The 21,459-nt window shown below is 34.7% G+C and overlaps 1 protein-coding gene across 1 annotated transcript in view; it reads left to right on the top strand.

The window, feature by feature from the left end:
- Nucleotides 1-21,459, top strand: part of LOC131955378 (uncharacterized) — a 32,044-nt gene that overhangs the window by 1,104 nt on the left and 9,481 nt on the right. The window contains exons 3-15 of the mRNA XM_059319500.1: nt 2,958-3,173; nt 3,385-3,540; nt 4,132-4,220; nt 4,891-4,988; nt 10,201-10,318; nt 10,577-10,679; nt 12,147-12,259; nt 12,975-13,074; nt 13,201-13,380; nt 14,184-14,258; nt 16,417-16,602; nt 17,183-17,343; nt 17,521-17,735. Of these exons, the coding sequence (XP_059175483.1) occupies nt 2,958-3,173; nt 3,385-3,540; nt 4,132-4,220; nt 4,891-4,988; nt 10,201-10,318; nt 10,577-10,679; nt 12,147-12,259; nt 12,975-13,074; nt 13,201-13,380; nt 14,184-14,258; nt 16,417-16,602; nt 17,183-17,343; nt 17,521-17,735 (1,810 nt within the window). The remainder of the gene's footprint in view (nt 1-2,957; nt 3,174-3,384; nt 3,541-4,131; nt 4,221-4,890; nt 4,989-10,200; nt 10,319-10,576; nt 10,680-12,146; nt 12,260-12,974; nt 13,075-13,200; nt 13,381-14,183; nt 14,259-16,416; nt 16,603-17,182; nt 17,344-17,520; nt 17,736-21,459) is intronic.

The following is a 21,459-nucleotide window of genomic DNA, read 5'->3' as shown; positions in this document are numbered from 1 at the left end:
GTAGTTTTCAATTTTCCTAATTTTTTGTATTATACTTTAATTTATTAGATCTTGTTGACAAATATTATGTTATTTAGATTTTCCTACTAGAGGACCTCTTCAGACTAGTCAAATCTACACTTACCATAAACCTAATTTTAAGCATACGATTCACTCCCCCCCCCCTTACCCCACCCTGACAGAAAATCCACCCATACTCCTTCAACATCACTTTTATAGGCGTTGTTACAATGTTTTCGATTTAAAATATTTTCTGTTAGCTATACATCACCTTATTACGTCAGCTTTCGTCATTTAATTCTTGTCTCATCATTTTATTATATCAAATAAGGGGAGATTTGTCTTCGCCGTCTTTTAAGCAGTGGAGAGTAGCATTTTACTTTAAAAGTAATGAAGGACACCAATATTAAGACATACAATAATAACTTTAAAGTATAAAAATGTGTAGGACAGCGTGGTCGAATGATAGGACGTTCGACCAGTGTTTCTTCCAGACTTTTTTCTCCGGGGGGGCACTTGAAATTTTCGGGGGGGCGGTAGACTTTCTTCGGGGGGGCGGACACTGTTAAAAGTATATATTTTCTATATAAATTATATAAATTTCATTTCGTTCGGGGGGGGGCGGTAAAAAATTTTCGGGGGGGCTTCGCCCCCCCCCCCCGAAGAGATGCCTGGAAGAAACTCTGCGTTCGACTGCCAACCCGAGTATCTCGAGATCGGGTAAAACATCCCTGAGATCCCCCAACTTTGATTGTTTCCTGTCTTGCGGCAGGGAAAGTAAAAGTGGCTGGGCTTAGTGCTTACCACACTATCCCATCTACGCCTGGGTCAAATACGTCACATTAAGATTAATAGCTATATTGTCATTTACAGTGCCTCCTGTCCAGAAGTGTTAAGTGCTCTCCCTTTCCCATATTTAAAAAATAAACCGGGAGTGATCTCCCCTAAACTTTCTCGAATATTCTTATATAACCCTACAGGGGATGGCAACTCAGGAGATAGACATGCTTTTTAATCCATGTTTATTTATTTAAACTTTTTAAAATAGAGTAGAATTGCGCAACAAGTAAACGCCAAACAATGACTGTATAATAGTGCGAAATAATAATAGTACTTTATAAATTACATGCGTTTTTTGAGATAACGGAAATAGCGTAAATTATTACTTCCGGTAAACGGAAATACCTCAAAATTTAACAAAAGGTAGAACATTAGATCATTTACTTGCTTGTGAAATTTCATTTATCTACTTGAAACAGTACTCAAGTTATAGGCTTTTGAAAAATCGAAAGTAGATTAAGTTCCACGTCCAATTTCATGAAATAGCTAAAAAGTTGATACACAACTACTAATTTGATATAATATTTATATGTGAAATTTCCTCAACCTAGCTGTAACGGTACTCAAGTTATCGTGTTCACACATACAGACATACGGACAAGATTGCAAAACTATGTTTTTCCGACTCAGGGAGATGTAAAACTTCGAGATTTGCAAAAAATCTCTTTTTTATTTTGTTTGCACTATTACAAGACTTTATCTATACTTCGTATAAGAGAAAGTAATAAACCGGGAGTGATCTCCCCTAAACTTTCTCGAATATTCTTATATAAAACAACAGGGGATGGGAACTCGGACTATAGACATGATTTTTAATCCATTTTAAATACTTAAAGTTTTAAAAATAGAATAAAATCTCGTAGACAAAATAATTGCACACCAAGTTAACGCCAAATAAAAAAGTGCATAATAGTGCGCAATATTATTAGTACTTTAAAAATTTACATTAGTTTTTTGAGAAATCGGAAGTAGCGTAAATTACTACTTCCGGTCAATGGAAATTACTCAAAAAGTAACAGAAGGTAGAGAATTAGATCTTTTACTTACATGTGAAATTTCATTTATCTATCTGAAATAGTACTCAAGTTATAGGCTTTTTAAAAATTCGAAGTAGAAAAAGTACCACTTCCGTTTATCGGGAATCGCTCAAAAGTTGATACGTATCTACGATTTTGATAAAATACTTATATATGAAATTTCATCAACCTAGCTGTAACGGTACTCAAGTTATCGTGTTTACACACGGACAGACAGACAGACACACAGACATACGGACAGAATTGCAAAGCCGAGTTTTTCAGAATGGATTATGCATAAAACCTCTTAATTTTAATAAATCTAGATTGATAATTTTTGCCCGATTAAAATAAGTCCTCTATACTTCGGATGTGATGAAGGACTGAGGTGTAATACGGTAAAAATTGTTAAAATTTCAAGTTATTTTTGTGCACGATTACAATACTTTCTCTATACTTCGTATATACGAGCAAGTAAAAAGGGGTCGTCCAAATTTGAGGTCACACTCGTAAGGATGAAAGTGGATCCTTAATTTTGTGACGGTGAGGGAGGGAGGGTGGTGGATTGATGGTTTGACATCACACTTTTTGATAAATTTTAGACGTTATTTCCCGTTTTAGAAAACTGTTTTTATTAAATTGTGATAGGAATTGATTAAAGTACTCTATGCTGACAGAGTTGAGACAAGATTTTGGAAAAATATCGTAGTTTAAGAAAAATTCACCTGCAATTTTGTGGGGGCTTGTATGCTTAGGTGTGACGTAATTTTAGGGGGGGGGGGGGTGGGGTCTGGCTTTTTGTGACGATGTGAGACGGAGGGGAGAGGGGGAAGGCAAAACTAGTCTTTAAAAAGCGTGAATTCATTTATGAATGAACCCAAAAACGTTTGTTTATGAAAATAAAATATTTATAACTGTAGTACAAAGATAATTCAGCTCCCTTCACGGTTAGAATAAAAAGATAGTTTGTTGATAAAATGCTCATCATGGTTTATAAAAATACTTGGGGGGAGGGGTCCAAAGAAACGGAGACCCTAAGCTGTAGACCGCCAAGCCTGTATAGTTATACAATTATTTTATATCTTGAATTATTGTTACCAGGTTTTGTCGGAGATCAGAAAAACTGGAATGAAGTAAAAACAAGTGTTTTTAAAAACACGGAGCAACATGAAACAAAAAGTCAAACATCAAGAGGCACTAATGTAAGCGTCGCACTCAGCATAGAAAAAGATGAGATGTTAGACAACATTCGCGAATGCCTCAAGTCTGATTCAATAGCTAAAGCTAAGACAATAGCATTTTCGTTGGATATATTGTGTATGTTAGAATTTTGTTTAACCTACTAGACAGAATACGCAAACAAGCAAACACAGATGCATACATTCACATAAATCTATCGATCCATCATATAAACATTGGGGCATTACATGTTCGAGTCCTTTTTTTTATTTGCGTTTTACTCTTTAATTTTTTGAAATTATTTTTGCAAATATATTGAGTTTTAAATAGTTAATATATTGTATTAAAGGTCAAGCAGATTTCATCAACTTTTTTCTGCTAAAATTAAAAGAAGCTATAGAAACAAATGTGCGTTTTGACAAGATCTATTCCCCGGATATTTTAATATGCAGCAAAAATAGTTTGATAACTATATGTGTCGAGAAGCAATTGAAAGACTTAACAGGTGAATAGTTACGTTTATAATGTAATATAGCTTTTCGATTTAATATAAACGATATTATAGTAGTTTTTAATAGGTTTAATATATGCATTATTGAAATGTGTTGTTTTAATAAATGTTTTTATTTTAGTATATATTTAAATATATACAAAATAATGATACACGCGTATTATTTTATTCGCTTTACTTACAGAAAATACTAAAGTCAGATCCGTGTCAACCAAATCAAAAAATGGCTTTCCATTTCATAAAGATGTAAGCATATATATTTTATTAAACTTGTCTCTTTTGAATTACATTATTTGGTTCAATTAAATTGCAAGTGGATTATTTATATGTATGATTTAATTGTGTATATATTTTATTTCTTAGCACATTTCAGGGCTCTCATTTGCCAGTAAGTAAGAACTATTATACACGATTATCTACGTGCCAAATTAGTGCATAATATAGTAATATTAATCAAACCTAAGATCTAAATAGTCATAAATATGGCAAAACTGTTTTCAATAATTGCTAGATTAGGGTTGCGCACACAACATACATTAATTATATTAAATTAGAATCTAAAATATATTTTTCGATTGTTTGCAGAGAGTGCTTTTAATTTAAACGAACCTAACATTGATTATTACGGAGACATTAAAGTTGAGATAACTACTGACAAAATAACGAAGGATGAGGTATATAAAGCTTTACTGATCATTTTTTTAATTATAATATATAATGAACCCCATTTTGGTTAAAAAAAATTATATTGTGATTATTTATCTTCTTTTCTTCTTCTTCGTTCTTAATTATTAGTGTTGAAGGGGATCGAGATTTATCTGCCAGTGGGTTTGAACTCGAGACTTTGTTCGAATTTATCAACCATGAACTTTTTGCCGACTCGACCACGCCTCCAACACAATTAAGCGTTACGTGTCAACTGGTTATGCGCCATAGGCCATTGACTCCTATTTCAGCCTGCTTTTCTTTTTGGATTTGCTTCCATAGCCATTTTCCAACCAAGAACAAACTACAAGGCAGCAATTGTTTAATTTTGGAGTTGTCTCTCCTAGAAGATGGCTAACGAGCCTCATCTGCCCGAGGGTTCGAACTCGAGACCTTTTTAGTTTAGCAACCATGAGCTTTACCGACTCGACCACGCCGACCCCTAAGATTATTTATCGAAATGCAAAGATTTAAGACTGTTAAAGCACGTAGACCATTTAATAAAATATCATTTATATCAATTTTAACACTGCGTATTTATCTATACATGTGTGCAAATGAGATTTTTATTCTTTAAATGTACTTAAAGCTAAGCATTTATCATTTTCCACATGCTCTCAAAATACATTTTTCCCCCAGCAGACCCACACAAAAGTAAAAGTTGTTCCCCGGGATAAGAGATTGTTGCAGTACAAGAAACTACCTACAACAGTTAATGCAGATGATATTAGAAAAAGGTAAACATTAGCAAACAATTAAAACATAGTTGGTATGCAACATAATTCTATAAAACATAATCTTAAATGTATAAAATGCGTATATTTAAAGTTATTGAAATAATTTTTGTGCGACGTAGAAGCGGATTTGATAATAACCCATAGTCTGCTAGAGTTCCACTTATGTGATGCTTGTTACAAACATTGTGAAAATTTATTAATAAATATTTAAAACACAACTGATGTTTCAATGCATTTGGAAAAGGTTAGACGATTGTATTTGATTTTGCCATATAAAATTTCAAATAAAAACAAATTATAGGAATATACTGTCGCTGTGCCCTAAACGCATTGGCGTCACTAGGCACGTAATGGTTTAACCCTCACCCCCCCAAAAAAAGTATATATATATATATATATATATATATATATATATATATATATATATATATTAAGGTCTACATTGGCCTATATAGTTGCCTAAGAGTCAATTTGTGCGTACATTATATTAATACACCTATTGATTAATGTGGAAAAAAGCATTGTTTTCATCGTTAATTATTAGATGTTGGTTTCACCCCTTCCCCGGTCATTGATTAACTTACAAGTTATTCAAAATGCTCAACAAATCTAAGAATGATAGTTTTAAAGTGTGCACAGTTAAGGGAACAAGATACCCATGTTTTCGATAAAATTATATTTTTGCTCCCCAAAATTTTTATTTCTTAATTCGGTACTAATACCTTTTATCTCTCTAACCCGAACATCTCGGACTTCTACAGCTTACGGTTATCCGTTTATTGCGATGTGAAACATGGTACCCCCGGCACGGCAAGTTTTCACACTACTACGCGGACAGCGGCTATCTTCGAGCGGGTATTACATGTATTTATGGCCCGCGGGGCACCATAAACTTTACAGCAATCTAAGGGCCAAGCACTCGTGTACCCGCTGGTGTAGTGACCTTTTCTTTTGTTCTAAAAATAAGTGAGATAGAAGTTGTTTTCTACAAAGTAAAATTTTATATCAAACTCCATATAAGGGCATGCGCATAAAAATTATGAAGGGGAAGAGATTCATTGATACGCTTGACCAATCATATTATAGTACAGTAAATCAAAATAATTCACGATAGGCTGCAACTAACCACGTGTGCTAGGCAGCCATCTTGTTTCTAGATAAACAAAACAATCGCCTGTCTCGTTTGTTTACCTCATTTGCGTATACTCTTCTATTTGTTGTTTTAAAGTTATACAACAGCATTAAGTTTAGTAATTGAAACGTGGCCTAGAAATGCACTGTTGATTATCACTGGAACAATATTAAACACTGTTTCGTACGCTTTATACTAAGCTGAAACAATGCGTCATGGACATGACTATCAGTTTGAAGAATGTACTGTCCATCCCCTTTACCCCCTTCATTCCCTTCTCGCCATTCAACCAACGGCCGGTTTATAATCTAGTTACGGCATGCTGTGATAGGCTTGAACGCGTTCATCAGGCTTTACACCGGACTGTATACGACACATGTGTTAATGTGTATGCCCATCTCTCCGTATAGGGTGTGGTAGCAACGAATGTAAATACTAGATAGGATAACTGAGAAGCATTCACTTAGGCCCTGTACTTGACCCTATCTACACAGATGTGTTATTCGCGGTTGAATGAACATTGGTAATCTATGGCTCATCGGTTCTTCACGCACTATCCAGCTGTGGGGTGGGGTGGAGGGGGCGTGTCTAGCCTCAAGCGTTGTACCCAGTGTTGTGTTGTAGGCTATTATCATAAGGCAATAAACTTGTGTAAGCTACAATTTGAGTAGAGAAAGACATTGTTTTGATGTGAGAAGACCGGCTAACAAACAAAACTTGATCTGGTTTGAAAATAGCTGTTCTGAGAATACCGCTCGATTGATAGGATGTTTAATACTTAATAGTCATACATTCATTACCTGTTGTATACATATTTTCTGCTTACATAGAAAAATTCTGTCTAAAACTTACAACATAAATCAAAGCGTATTTTATTAGACAAATGGTTCTTCCACATATAACAAGACGTTTTTTTCTGTTTTCTATAAGAGAAAACGCGCCGTGCCTTTTCCCGCTCTTCTTTTCACGTTTTCTCAACTTTGCATTTTTACTCAAAATTCAACATTCAAATCGCTAAGGCTTTGGAACCCTTTGTCATACAAGAATAAAACATTCCACGTGCATTCAGCATGATACCATCTACAAAACTACGTTTGTACATTAAGTTTGCTACAATACTTTAGGAAATATTGATATTTATGTAACACCACCCCCTAATTTTTGCACATACATTTACGTAAAAATTTGTATTAAAAATTGAGTACAAGCTATTGCAATGAGTAAACGTAGAAATGTATAGTTTGGTTTGAGAAACCTAAATCTTTCATCCGCTTTTTAAAATCTCTTATGGGAACAAAGCCTTAGCGATTTGAAAAGGTGTTAGTTTTCACACCTTTTCGCGGTTTCCATGGCAACCAGTACTGCTGTTGACGGCTATATATTATTTTTGTCTATAGTTTAACAACTATAATCATATGAACTTATTAAACAACCAGAAATGTTTTAAATAAAAAAAAAATTTTTATCCGTGGTGCCTGTCCTTAATACTAAAGATGTTTATCTATTGTCAGTTATTAATGCATGTGGATTAACTCTAACTAATCATTAATTGAACTGTCAAAAAGATGTCTATATATTTCGCCATAGTGTCCCCCCCCCCTAAATGGCATCACCCGGTGCGGTCCGCACCACCCATCCCCTCCTCGCGACGCCTTTGTCCAAACGTATTCTTACAAACAAAAAGAACTCCAGAGAGAACTGCATGCCCTAGAACGACGTCTGATGTCTGACAGATAATTGTAAATTTTGTATATGTGTCAAACAACAAATGACGAGGTATGTGAATGTTTCATCAACGTAATCAGTCCTTTTGAAGATTGGTTTACCTGTCTCAGGGCAAAAACATTCGATGGTATTGACAGGTAGCACTATCCATCGGCTTTTCGAAGACAATCCGGGGAAGGGGAGGAGGGAAGGTGCTGAGGGTAACGTCAGAGACTCGACCGGATTGTCCATCACGGAGGGCATCAGAGCAGTGGACCTGGCAAGGCGTTGCAAATCAGGCAGCCTTGGTGCCCCAACAACCGTCGGACAGAGTTATTAGCCAAGAGGATAACATAGCTGCTCTATATAATGCAACCGTCCAGAGGCCTGAAAGCTTTAGATATAATGGCGTTCAAAATGCTGGTTGTACTATGAAACAACACGCCGGGTTTAGGTCATTTTCACGAAAGACACTTGTCCGAATGCGACAAACGCTAAGATGGATACTTGTCCGACGGTCGTTTGCTGAGGGCCGATTTCCATAATATACACTTGTCTGAATGCAACAAATAGTAAAAAAACCACTTGTCCGTAGGCAGTTTGTCCGCAAAAATGTTAATATTATATAATCTATATATATAATTCTCTTCTGGGAGCCGTTAGAAAACAAGCTGCAAGCGCCTCCTTGCAGTCCCCTCTCTTTCTCTCCATCACTATCACTACCACCCCCACCCCACCCCAACATTGTCTGGTGAGCTGTGGTCACGCTGTTTACATTTTACAATCATAGAGACGGGTTTGGTGACGGCTATTAGGGGCAGATAATTTAGTTTGAAACGATTTTAAACTTAGAGAAGGTAACTAAGAGGAGGCTGCTTTCACGTGGGGGGGGGGGGGGGGGGGTTAGTGTTTTTAAGCAAATATTTTTAGTGGCAGCATTGGTACTGTCGAATTCACAAATTATAAATTACTGAAAAGTAGAAAAAAAAACAACTAAATAGCGGCGTATGATACGCAGCGGGTCGGCTCGTGAATTATAATAACAAATAGACATTCTTAATCAATGGACACCACCGAGTTGGCGAGAATCCTTCCATCATGTTGTGGATACGGATAACAAAAATGTGTTGATTTTTAGATTTTGCAATCACAGCGACCTGACGTTTCACTTTCGTAAGACAACCATTGATAGGCTGTACAGGAACTCGTGATCGATTTTCTCACAGCCCGACATATCATACTTATTAGTTTATAAAACTTTGCCTATAGAGTATTTATATAAAATAATGCTATTTTAAATCCCATGACCTAGTTCTACCATTTTTACTTTCTCGTATACGAGACACAGGGAGGTTTAAAACGTAAATATTTGAAAAATCTCTATTTGCTTTGGCATGAATACAATACTTTCTTTATACTTCGTATACGAGAAAGTAAAAAAAATGTATAGTACTGAAAAAAAATTGCACTAATTTTACATTTCATTATTTTAAAACTACGAATTATTAAATAAACTTTGTACATAAAAGCAACAATTTATGGATAATATTACGTTACGTTTTAGATAATATAAATGTATTTAGGCTCAGGTGTCTACTATTGGAGATGTAGGAGTAAAACCTTTGTTATTTCTAATTGTGATTTTATTTTGTGGATACAACGTTGGAAGATTACTAAGCGTTTGAGCAAACTTTTAGCCATTTTGCACCAAGATAACTCTAACCCAATTGAGCACGATTGGCATGTTCAGCTTTCATAAGCATTGCAATTATTGGTCTTACAATACAAACTCAACATACTGCTTCCTTTCCAAGTAATTGTCTTTATTTCGTGAAAAAAAATTACTTTTTGCACACGGAGTCGTTTGTCGCAAGCTTCCCATTTATGTGTTGTTTAATAAAAATCGATATTTTTTTAAAAAAAAAGGTATTCAATTTTATAAAAATGGTTTATCTTTTATGCATACGTTGCCCAAAAACTAGATAATATAACAAATAAAAGAAAATTGAGGGCTTGAGATAATATGGGATAAAAAACTATCGATATTATTTAGTCATGCGTTATAAGTCATATTAAAGCTAGTTGATTTATAACCTATGTTTACGATTGCAACATTTCATAAACCACATTTTACTGTAACTTCTTTATTCAGAAAAGAAAATTTTCTTTACTAATAGTACCCATAAAAAGCATTGAGTTGAAAGTAGTCACATAAAATAATGCAGCATGAAAATCTTTGCTTCAATCTAATACTATTTAATATTTTATAACTAGCCTTCGGTACCCGTTAAACGGGAATTATATGCCTATATTTTTATATATGTTGGTACTGTCATTTCTATTTCCTGAATGGTTTTCCTAAATTACCGTTTACAGAGATCAGTCTTTAAAGTGCCGTAAACACTCCTCGGGAATAAATGTTAGAGACGTCGATGAATCAGTGCCAGTATTGGAGCTCTATCTTCCTTATCGATGTCTGTCAACAGAAAATCAGGTTACATGTTGCTTTCATTTTTTTTTAATTTGCATTTAAAATGTGTTTTAATAATGTTGAATAGTTTTTTTAATCATTATATGCTTCATGTTTTCGAAAACATCAATTGTATTAATATTATGGACATTATTTCGAACAAATGTTTCTCCCTATAGTTGAACACCCGATTAATGTAAAGCAGGAAATACAATTTATTTTATAATCTGGCTTAATATTAATACTTTCCTCAAATAGTTATTTGTATTTGTTTATGTTTAGGTATCAGAGTTACTTGTAGAATTCTTAAAACATACAGATACGTTAAGAAATGTCGGCGTGGAATTCGCAGTTGAAGATTTCAAAAACTTAGGATATCCTACTGGTATGTTAAATATATCCACATTTAAAAGTCAATGTCTGAATTTCGTTATTAATATATACTTCTAAAATAATTTCAATTTCAATATATATAGGCCTACATATATACATACATACAAACATACATACAAACATACATATATATATATATATATATATATATATATATATATATATATATATATATATATATATATATATATATATATATCAATGTATGTGTGTGTGTCTGTCTTTTATGCATTACAACACCTTTCATCCTATCGCCATGAAACTTTAGGAAGCTTTTGAGGTTACTCCTGTAAAGGTTTCTGCGTGAAAAAATTCAAATTCTCAAGCGTGGCGCCCCGGCATAGCGCGATTCGATTCTTCTACATATGATATATAAAATAAAAATCGATTGCGGTTTGACACCATCATTCGATCGCCATGAAACTTTGGGGATTTCATTAGAACACTCCAGGGGAGGTTTCTGTAAAAAATTCTTTTTTAGTTTCGCATGGGCGGAGTCCCGGGAGGGTGCGATTATTCTCTATATACGGTTAATAAAAAATAAAAGTCGAATGCGGTTAAACACCGTTCTTTCGAGTGCCATGAAGCTTAGAGGAGTTGACAATAATAATCCGAGTAAGTTTCTGTGGGGAAAAAATAACTAAAATTTCTTATGGGCGGCGCCCGAGAGATTGCGATGTGTTTCAGAGTTCCAAATCGGCTACCTAAGCAATTGGTATCCGTTAATCGGGCGTAATGTATAGCCGATAAGGGTTACTACTACACTGAGCGTTAAAACTTCAACAGGCGCAGCCGCCGGCGCCCCCGGCTATTGAGTGACCACAAGCGTCCAGGACTCCCCTATGACCACTATGGCGCCTACATTCGTTTTAAAAAAAGGCACTAAAGACACGATGGGCAACAATAATCATTGACTATATCGAACCAAGCGCACCCTCAGGCGCCCCGGCAGTGTACAACTTGGCTCCATTGCTATCCCGTGAGGGCTATATGTTCGTTTTAAACAGTGAGATAGACTATGCATATAATGGGGTTTTAGAGACATTCACAAAACATTATCAGGCGCGTCCCTCTGCACAGCAACATGGTACGATTCAGCGCTCTGCGCTATCCTGTAAGCACTATGGTGCCTACGTTAGTATTAAAGAACACCCTACTATATTGGCAAAACGTAACACGCCATTCAATGATTAAACCGAGCAAGGGGCCGTACGCGATGCCCCTGCGGTAGTGTGATCGGAGACTCAATAGAGCGCCCCTCTCTTAATAAGTCCCTAATATTCAAATGATAAGGAAACATTTTCTAAAAAGTTTTCTTGCGAACAATTCTGAAACGTCAAGGCAAAACAGTCTTGTTCTAAGGAAGTGATATATATATATATATATATATATATATATATATATATATATATATATATATATATATATATATATATATATATATATATGACAATTTCAGATGAATGCAACACTATATTTTACAACACCATTACTAAGTTTTCAAGTAGCTCAAAACAAAATCTTAACAAAATTAAAATTGTGAACACGTCTTGTGATATACCCATACTACAGGTAATTATATCGGAAGGTTTTAATATAAAACTACAGCTTGTTATTTATATTATTAATTTGTTCCTTTAAAATTTTTGAAGTCTTGAATGTCTTTTTCAAAATATAATGCGAAAAGAACTGTCATAGATGCTTATCAATTGTAAAATTGTTTGTTTAGCTAAAAATATTGCAAATGCTTTTAAAAAATATTTACTTGAAAATTAGCTGCTAAAAAATCAATTTATTTGATTAGCTAAGTTCGTCTATTTGTCTGTAACGTCATATAGATAGAACAACAAATTTCCATTCAGTAAAGATAGTGAAAAACTCCACTATTTGATTATTACTGGTGTATTTACGTAATTGTTTTTTCGTTTTTTATAAATACAATTAATTATTTACATTATTTTTAATTAATAGACTGTCTTCTATTAGTGTCAAATGCTTTCCAAATATTGTACTTCATTGTGCTAATCTCGAGGTGCATATATGTACTTATGTATTCTTAATCAAACTTTTTTGGTTTTGAAAGTATACTTTCTTAGAATTTCACTAGTTTTTGGTTCTAATTATTACAATTTCAAGGTCATTGTCTAGAATAGCATTGCTTAGAAGAGCATATTTGTAGTTAAATAATAATTAAATAATAATTCAGATTTAAAGGTCAATTTATCAATTGAATTGTTTAAATCTATTTTAAATAAGATTTAGATGCTTTTTAAAAAAATATTCAAAGGCTTACCAAAAATATTTATTGAGAGCTAAAATGAGTTGCATGAACTTTGTCATCACTTGTGGAATTCAATCAAAGCTGAAACAAGTCAGTATTTGGATCAGTAAGTATGTTTGTACACTTTTGAGTAAAAATTTCGCTTTTTTAATTCTTTAAAAGTTTAAAACAAAAAAAAAAATTACAATTATGTTTTCTTTTTTTTTTTTAATCTGATTGTGTTTTTTTTCAGAGGACTATATGCAGTTACTGATTTCTGTTGTCTGTAACATACTATCGATATTTTCATTAATACACTTTGATCAAGATTTTGGATCCATAAGGTTTAAAGTAAAAAATGTAGACATCTTATCTGTACCAAGTGAAGGCATCGTAACTGTTGTTGACAATTTAAAAAACGTTAGAGAAACAGGTATGTGAACGTTTATTTTATTAGAAAAATGTATGAACTGTATATTTTTTTTTACAAAATGGTAAAATAATAGCGTGCTCACTAACGCAGAAAGCTGCTTTTAAATCTGACATATTTGGTAATGCATAGCTAAAACCTAAAAGACTAAGAGTAATAACAGGCTACATCACGTACGTTGTGACACCACAGTGAGGATTCGTAAAGTTACTGTTAAAACAAGGCTTATCCAGTTAAAATAATACATTACATTTGTGAGGGGTAACACCAAACCAAAAAAAGCAGACGTCTACATCTATAGCACCGGTTGGCATCCGGCAACGTGACGCAGCTGGAAATGAGTCACAATTCTCGCAACATATATCTTCTTACCTCCTAATACTAAACTTCCCTTTCAGTACTTACTGTTATAGATGGTATTTTGGTGCATTGAATGGGTATGAGAGTAAATGTGTTGTGGAATGTGCTGAATTCATAAAGATATTGAATGTGACGAGGCAAGTAAGGATGTGACGTGCGAGGATATAGTTTGGTTGTTAGGAAAAATAGTTTAAGTTAGTCTTAGTCTTGGTCTTGTCGCGTGAGGATGTGGATGTCTTTGTATGTTTTTGTCCAGTCGTGTCCGTTGTATGCAGTTAAACCGTGAAAGGAATCAACGCCGTCCTGTTTTAATATATATATGAGATCGTCTGTGTACGCTGTACTTCAAGTCCTTCGACCTCGTACACCTCTCACATCATAAGTAACAATATATTTTCATATTACTATAAATTGATTTTGTCTAATTGTATTGTTCGTAAATTTAGATATAGACAGCCGTCTCAATGTCAACATTATGAGTAAATTTTCGGAAGATACTATAAGTACAATTCAAGCCAGAGGTAAGTTGATCAAGCAAGTTTAGTGTAATATCATAACTGTTTAATATAATCCCTATTAATATTTACTATTCCAATCCCAATCCCCATCCACATCCACATCAACATCCACACACATATCCATATCCATATCCATATCCATATCCATATCCATATCAATATCCATATCCATATCCATATCCATATCCATATCCATATCCATATCCATATCCATATCCATATCCATATCCATATCCATATCCATATCCATATCCATATCCATATCCATATCCATATCCATATCCATATCCATATCCATATCCATATCCATATCCATATCCATATCCATATCCATATCCATATCCATATCCATATCCATATCCATATCCATATCCATATCCATATCCATATCCATATCCATATCCATATCCATATCCATATCCATATCCATATCCATATCCATATCCATATCCATATCCATATCCATATCCATATCCATATCCATATCCATATCCATATCCATATCCATATCCATATCCATATCCATATCCATATCCATATCCATATCCATATCCATATCCATATCCATATCCATATCCATATCCATATCCATATCCATATCCATATCCATATCCATATCCATATCCATATCCATATCCATATCCATATCCATATCCATATCCATATCCATATCCATATCCATATCCATATCCATATCCATATCCATATCCATATCCATATCCATATCCATATCCATATCCATATCCATACCCATACCCATACCCATACCCATACCCATACCCATACCCATACCCATACCCATACCCATACCCATACCCATACCCATACCCATACCCATACCCATACCCATACCCATACACATACCCATACCCATACCCATACCCATATCCATACCCAAAAGTTCGAAATAGAAAAAGTACCACTTCCGGTTATCGGAAATCGCTCAAAAGTTGTTACGGATTTACATTTTTGATAAAATACTTACATATGAAATCTCATCAACCTAACTGTTACGGTACTCAAGTTATCGTCTTTACTGACACACACACACACACATACACACTGACATACGGACAAGATTGCAAAATTATGTTTTTCCTAGACTCAGGGAGGTGTAAAACGTTCCAAATCTCGATTTTTTTTTAGCACGTTTACAAGACTTTCTCTATATTTCGTATACTCGAGAAAGTAAAAATTAAAGCTCTTGCTTATCCAATTCATAAAAAGAATCACACTGTGGTTGCAGGTTCGAGATTACAAAACTTTATTTCTTTATGAATAATCTCTGTTTTAAGAATGGCATAAACATTAACACACCACCTATTTCAGTAGTTCATACACTGTATCACTCAGTACCCCTCGGTATATATATATATATATATATATATATATATATATATATATATATATATATATATATATATATATATATATATATATATATATATATAAAGTTTGAAGGGGGGTGCAAATCGAAAGTTTGAGGGGGAGGGGTGAAAATCGAAAGTTTGTCCCCGAGTAAAAATTGGACCCCCCCCCTTGAGACGATCCTGGCTACGCCACTGCCCACGTTCTACCGACACTAATCTCCGTTCAATCGTTCTCTGCAACTGTTGCACTGAATGTTCTCTTTATTTGCCAACCATGTCGCGGTTCTCACAGCAAACATGCATCTGAACGATTAATTGATAGATTTTAAAATATATATCAGATAGATAACAACTCAATCAGAAATATCGAACGCCTATGGTGAGATTTGGGACAGCTTGTCTTACGTTTCACCAAAGCAAGCTTCTTACATAAATTGTAGAACAATCACACAGTTAATGCACTCATATCATAAAAGAAAAAAAAACGAAACTCACCAAGATAAATGAACATTTTAGGCTGTCAAAAAGTTAGTTGAAATTTAAAAAAAAATATTTTGTATCTACTTTTCTGTACTCAAACTGATGAATTAATAACGCGGGAAGAGAGTGATGAACAAAGAATGTTCCTGTTATAGTTTCATGCTTTATTCATGAATGTTTGTGCACAATTATCAAATAAATGGATGCACCATTTTTTATAATGTCCTATTTCTCATTAATACCCATTTCCACCCTTTTTATCTTCACATAGCTCTTGTAATGTTGTAGCTGTATTTATCGAAACATTTCAGCCGAAGAATTTCGTAAAGAAGGTTTCATTATGCTGAAAAACGCTGGAGTTGACATTAAGCAAAGCATTATATTTCTGCTTAATTTAAATCGCATCAGTGATGACTGGGAAACAATTTTTTTTAAAGTTTTAAAAGCTGCTGAGAATGAAACGATTTCTACTATCACCATTCAATATTATGGGCAAGGTAATTGATTTGTTAGGCATAAGTATTTTGCAAATACTTAATTAACGAGCTTACTAATAAACTGAACATTGATTTGAATTAACGTTATTGAAACATTTGTACCATAAGCAAACATATTTCTTTAAACTTTTGTGGATATTAAAATGGCTTAATTATATTTTAATACATCGAAGGTGACTCAAGTGATTCTTTGGAACTATTTGCTTTTCAAATAAAAACAGCAATAGAAAGGTATTGCAGCAGCCCTGCAAATCATATTATGGAAGTTATTTTGTGTGAGAATAACACTCAAATTTGTTTAGAAATATCTAAGAAATTCAAAGGTGATTGTATTTCAATCTAATTTGTGCATTAAAAATCTAAAATGTATTAACGACTATCGGTATAAAATAATGCAAATGTAGTATGAGTATATTTCGAAGAAAAGCTATATTACCCATAAATATATATTTAAACACACACACACACACACACACACACACACACACGTGTTGAAGTAGGATAAAGAGACATTTAAAATTATCAGAAATAACTTAATGATTCTGTTGGTAATTTTTTTTCTTTTAAAATTAATTTTCAGTTCTTCAAAAGAAAAGTTGTTCATCTTGTGCCCAAATCGACATTATTTATTCGGACGTTGAACAAAAGCGTATGGCTGTTCGAGACTTAAAGAAAAAACTGAAGGCTTCTTATAAAGAAGAGTCTTTAAAATTTCAAACTTCTAATTTAAGCAAAATTCAGGTAAGAGTATTACATGTTCTTTGTTTCTAAAGAATGTTATTTTATTTCCTAAATAAAAATGCACATTGCAAAAATTAATAAAGCTATGTTTCGGATGTTTTTATAATATTTTTAAATTGTTGGTTTGTTGGAATTAAAACAATATTTTAAAAATCTTTAAACTAATTACATTTCCAGATGTTTCGTTTGCAACAGAAAGGGAGAGATAACCTATTGAAAATAAATGTGTCTCAAAGTGAAATAAATGTGTCAGGCTTTGGGTCAGTGGACGATATTAAACTCTTAATTGAAGAATACAAAGCGGAAGAAATAAACCTTGCCCTTAACCATTTTAATGCAGGGGTTCAATGGCAGTATGAGAGAAATGGACAAATATATGATTTCAGTAATTTGTAAGTTAATACTTCAAATGTATAAGTATATATATATATATATATATATATATATATATATATATATAAAGCAAAGTGGTCGGGTGCCCGATAGGACACTTCCCGGCGCCGCAGGCGCGTCAAATTTGGCACGATGGTGCCTTATGGCGATAGAACACGAGGGCCGGTGACGGTTCGGCAAAAAGTCTACGGAGAGGGGGTCAAAACTGACCTCGACTGACCGGCGCCTTATATGGGCTATATTACGAAAAAAAAATTCCTCCGACGACCCCCCTTGAAATTTTGTGAGGTGGTAGGAAAACACCTTGGGGTGTCACAAAAAACTCGGCATATCTGGGAAAACTTCGTAAAGGGGTCAAAACTGACCAGTTGTTTTTCCCTATATAATCTTTGTATTTTATGGGAAAAACAGAGGGTCATTTCAACGCAGACTTTAGGGTACTTAAGCTCAGTATATCTGGCTAATTTTTTACACGCTCCTAGGTCAATGGCTTGACCTTTAGGGAAAACTGTCGGTTACACTCAAAGCCCTCGACGAGTGCTAAAAAGTGACCGCGAGTGAAATTCTCTTTATATGAGCTCTATTACGAAAAAAAAATTCCTCCGACGACCGAAATTTTGTGAGGTGGTAGGAGAACACCTTGGGGTGTCACAAAAAACTCGGCATATCTGGTAAAACTTCGTAAAGGGGTCAAAACTGACCAGTTGTATTTCCCTATATAATCTTTGTATTTTATGGGAAAAACAGAGGGTCATTTCAACGCAGACTTTAGGGTACTTAAGCTCAGTATATCTTGCTAATTTTCTGCATGCTCCTAGGTCAATGGCTTGACCTTTAGGGAAAACTGTCGGTTACACTGAAAGCCCTCGACGAGGGCTAAAAAGTGACCGCGAGTGAAATTCTCTTTATATGAGCTCTATTACGAAAAAAAAATTCCTCCGACGACCCCCCTTGAAATTTTGTAAGGTGGTAGGAAAACGCCTTGGGGTGTCACAAAAAACTCGCCATGTCCGGGAAAAATCGGGAAATGGGTCAAAACTGACCAGTCGTATTTCCCTATATAATCTTTGTATTTTATGGGAAAAACAGAGGGTCATTTCAAAACGGATTTTATGGCACTTACCCTCTTTACATCTGGCTCAGTTTTGGCATGCTTATAGGTAAATGGGTTGACCTTTAGGGAAAACTGTCGGTGTCACTCAAAGCCCTCGACGAGGGCTAAAAAGTGACCGCGAGTGAAATTCTCTTTATATGAGCTCTATTACGAAAAAAAAATTTCTCCGACGACCCCCCTTGACATTTTGTGAGGTGGTAGGAGAACACCTTGGGGTGTCACAAAAAACTCGGCATATCTGGGAAAACTTCGTAAAGGGGTCAAAACTGACCAGTTGTATTTCCCTATATAATCTTTGTATTTTATGGGAAAAACAGAGGGTCATTTCAACGCAGACTTTAGGGTACTTAAGCTCAGTATATCTGGCTAATTTTTTGCATACTCTTAGGTCAATGGTATGACCTTTAGGGAAAACTGTCGGTTTCACTCAAAGCCCTGGACGAGGGCTAAAAAGTGACCGCGAGTGAAATTCTCTTTATATGAGCTCTATTACGAAAAAATAAAATCCTCCGACGACCCCCCTTGAAATTTTGTGAGGTGATAGGAGAACACATTGGGGTGTCACAAAAAACTCGGCATATCTGGGAAAACTTCGTAAAGGGGTCAAAACTGACCAGTTGTATTTCCCTATATAATCTTTGTATTTTATGGGAAAAACAGGGGGTCATTTCAACGCAGACTTTAGGGTACTTAAGCTCAGTATATCTGGCTAATTTTTTGCATACTCTTAGGTTAATGGTATGACCTTTAGGAAAATCTTTCGGTTTCACTCAAAGCCCTCGACGAGGGCTAAAAAGTGACCGCGAGTGAAATTATCTTTATATGAGCTCTATTACGAAAAAAAAATTCCTCCGACGACCCCCCTTGACATTTTGTGAGGTGGTAGGAGAACACCTTGGGGTGTCACAAAAAACTCGGCATATCTGGGAAAACTTCGTAAAGGGGTCAAAACTGACCAGTTGTATTTCCCTATATAATCTTTGTATTTTATGGGAAAAACAGAGGGTCATTTCAACGCAGACTTTAGGGTACTTAAGCTCAGTATATCTGGCTAATTTTTTGCATACTCTTAGGTCAATGGTATGACCTTTAGGGAAAACTGTCGGTTTCACTCAAAGCCCTCGACGAGGGCTAAAAAGTGACCGCGAGTGAAATTCTCTTTATATGAGCTCTATTACGAAAAAATAAAATCCTCCGACGACCCCCCTTGAAATTTTGTGAGGTGATAGGAGAACACATTGGGGTGTCACAAAAAACTCGGCATATCTGGGAAAACTTCGTAAAGGGGTCAAAACTGACCAGTTGTATTTCCCTATATAATCTTTGTATTTTATGGGAAAAACAGGGGGTCATTTCAACGCAGACTTTAGGGTACTTAAGCTCAGTATATCTGGCTAATTTTTTGCATACTCTTAGGTTAATGGTATGACCTTTAGGAAAATCTTTCGGTTTCACTCAAAGCCCTCGACGAGGGCTAAAAAGTGACCGCGAGTGAAATTATCTTTATATGAGCTCTATTACGAAAAAAAAATTCCTCCGACGACCCCCCTTGACATTTTGTGAGGTGGTAGGAGAACACCTTGGGGTGTCACAAAAAACTCGGCATATCTGGGAAAACTTCGTAAAGGGGTCAAAACTGACCAGTTGTATTTCCCTATATAATCTTTGTATTTTATGGGAAAAACAGAGGGTCATTTCAACGCAGACTTTAGGGTACTTAAGCTCAGTATATCTGGCTAATTTTTTGCATACTCTTAGGTCAATGGTATGACCTTTAGGGAAAACTGTCGGTTTCACTCAAAGCCCTCGACGAGGGCTAAAAAGTGACCGCGAGTGAAATTCTCTTTATATGAGCTCTATTACGAAAAAATAAAATCCTCCGACGACCCCCCTTGAAATTTTGTGAGGTGATAGGAGAACACATTGGGGTGTCACAAAAAACTCGGCATATCTGGGAAAACTTCGTAAAGGGGTCAAAACTGACCAGTTGTATTTCCCTATATAATCTTTGTATTTTATGGGAAAAACAGAGGGTCATTTCAACGCAGACTTAAGACTAATATATAATTCCCCATGTGCGCACTTCTCTCTCTCTCTCTCTCTCTGTCTGTCCGCAAAATATTTTCGCCGGACATCACGTCAGAAACGGCAGCGATATATGGAGAACTTTATACGGACTTTTGTTGAAAATAATATGTTAGATGTTTTAAATGTATAACCACAATTATATTTAAAGAAGAAAAATAAAAATTAAAGGCGTATTCGAATGTAGAGAAACAGTATTATTTATGCAACCGGAAAAGCATTAATAGATGTGAAAAAGAACGCATAAAACTGTGACGTCACTATTGCTTATAAATTAATTAATGACGTCATCTGCCGTGTTTAGAATAAAAAGAAATTCAAATTCAAATTTGATTTAGATCTACGTACACTATGAAATGTATACAATACAATTTTTCCGGCCTAAACTCATAAAATTTATTTTATTTATTTGGATTCTAGATCTAGATATTCTAGATTCATCTATTCAAATAATACATTTCTATACTAAAGTATTTCAGGCCTTAATTACTTTATTGGAATCTTTGTTTATCTATGCAATTTGC

This window comes from Physella acuta, unplaced genomic scaffold, assembly GCF_028476545.2.
Source record: "Physella acuta isolate Inbredline_101_S28 unplaced genomic scaffold, ASM2847654v3 ptg001064l, whole genome shotgun sequence".
In the NCBI taxonomy this organism is placed as follows: Eukaryota; Metazoa; Mollusca; class Gastropoda; family Physidae; genus Physella; species Physella acuta.
Note: the sequence above shows the minus strand (reverse complement) of the source record. Positions and strands in the feature narration are given on the sequence as shown.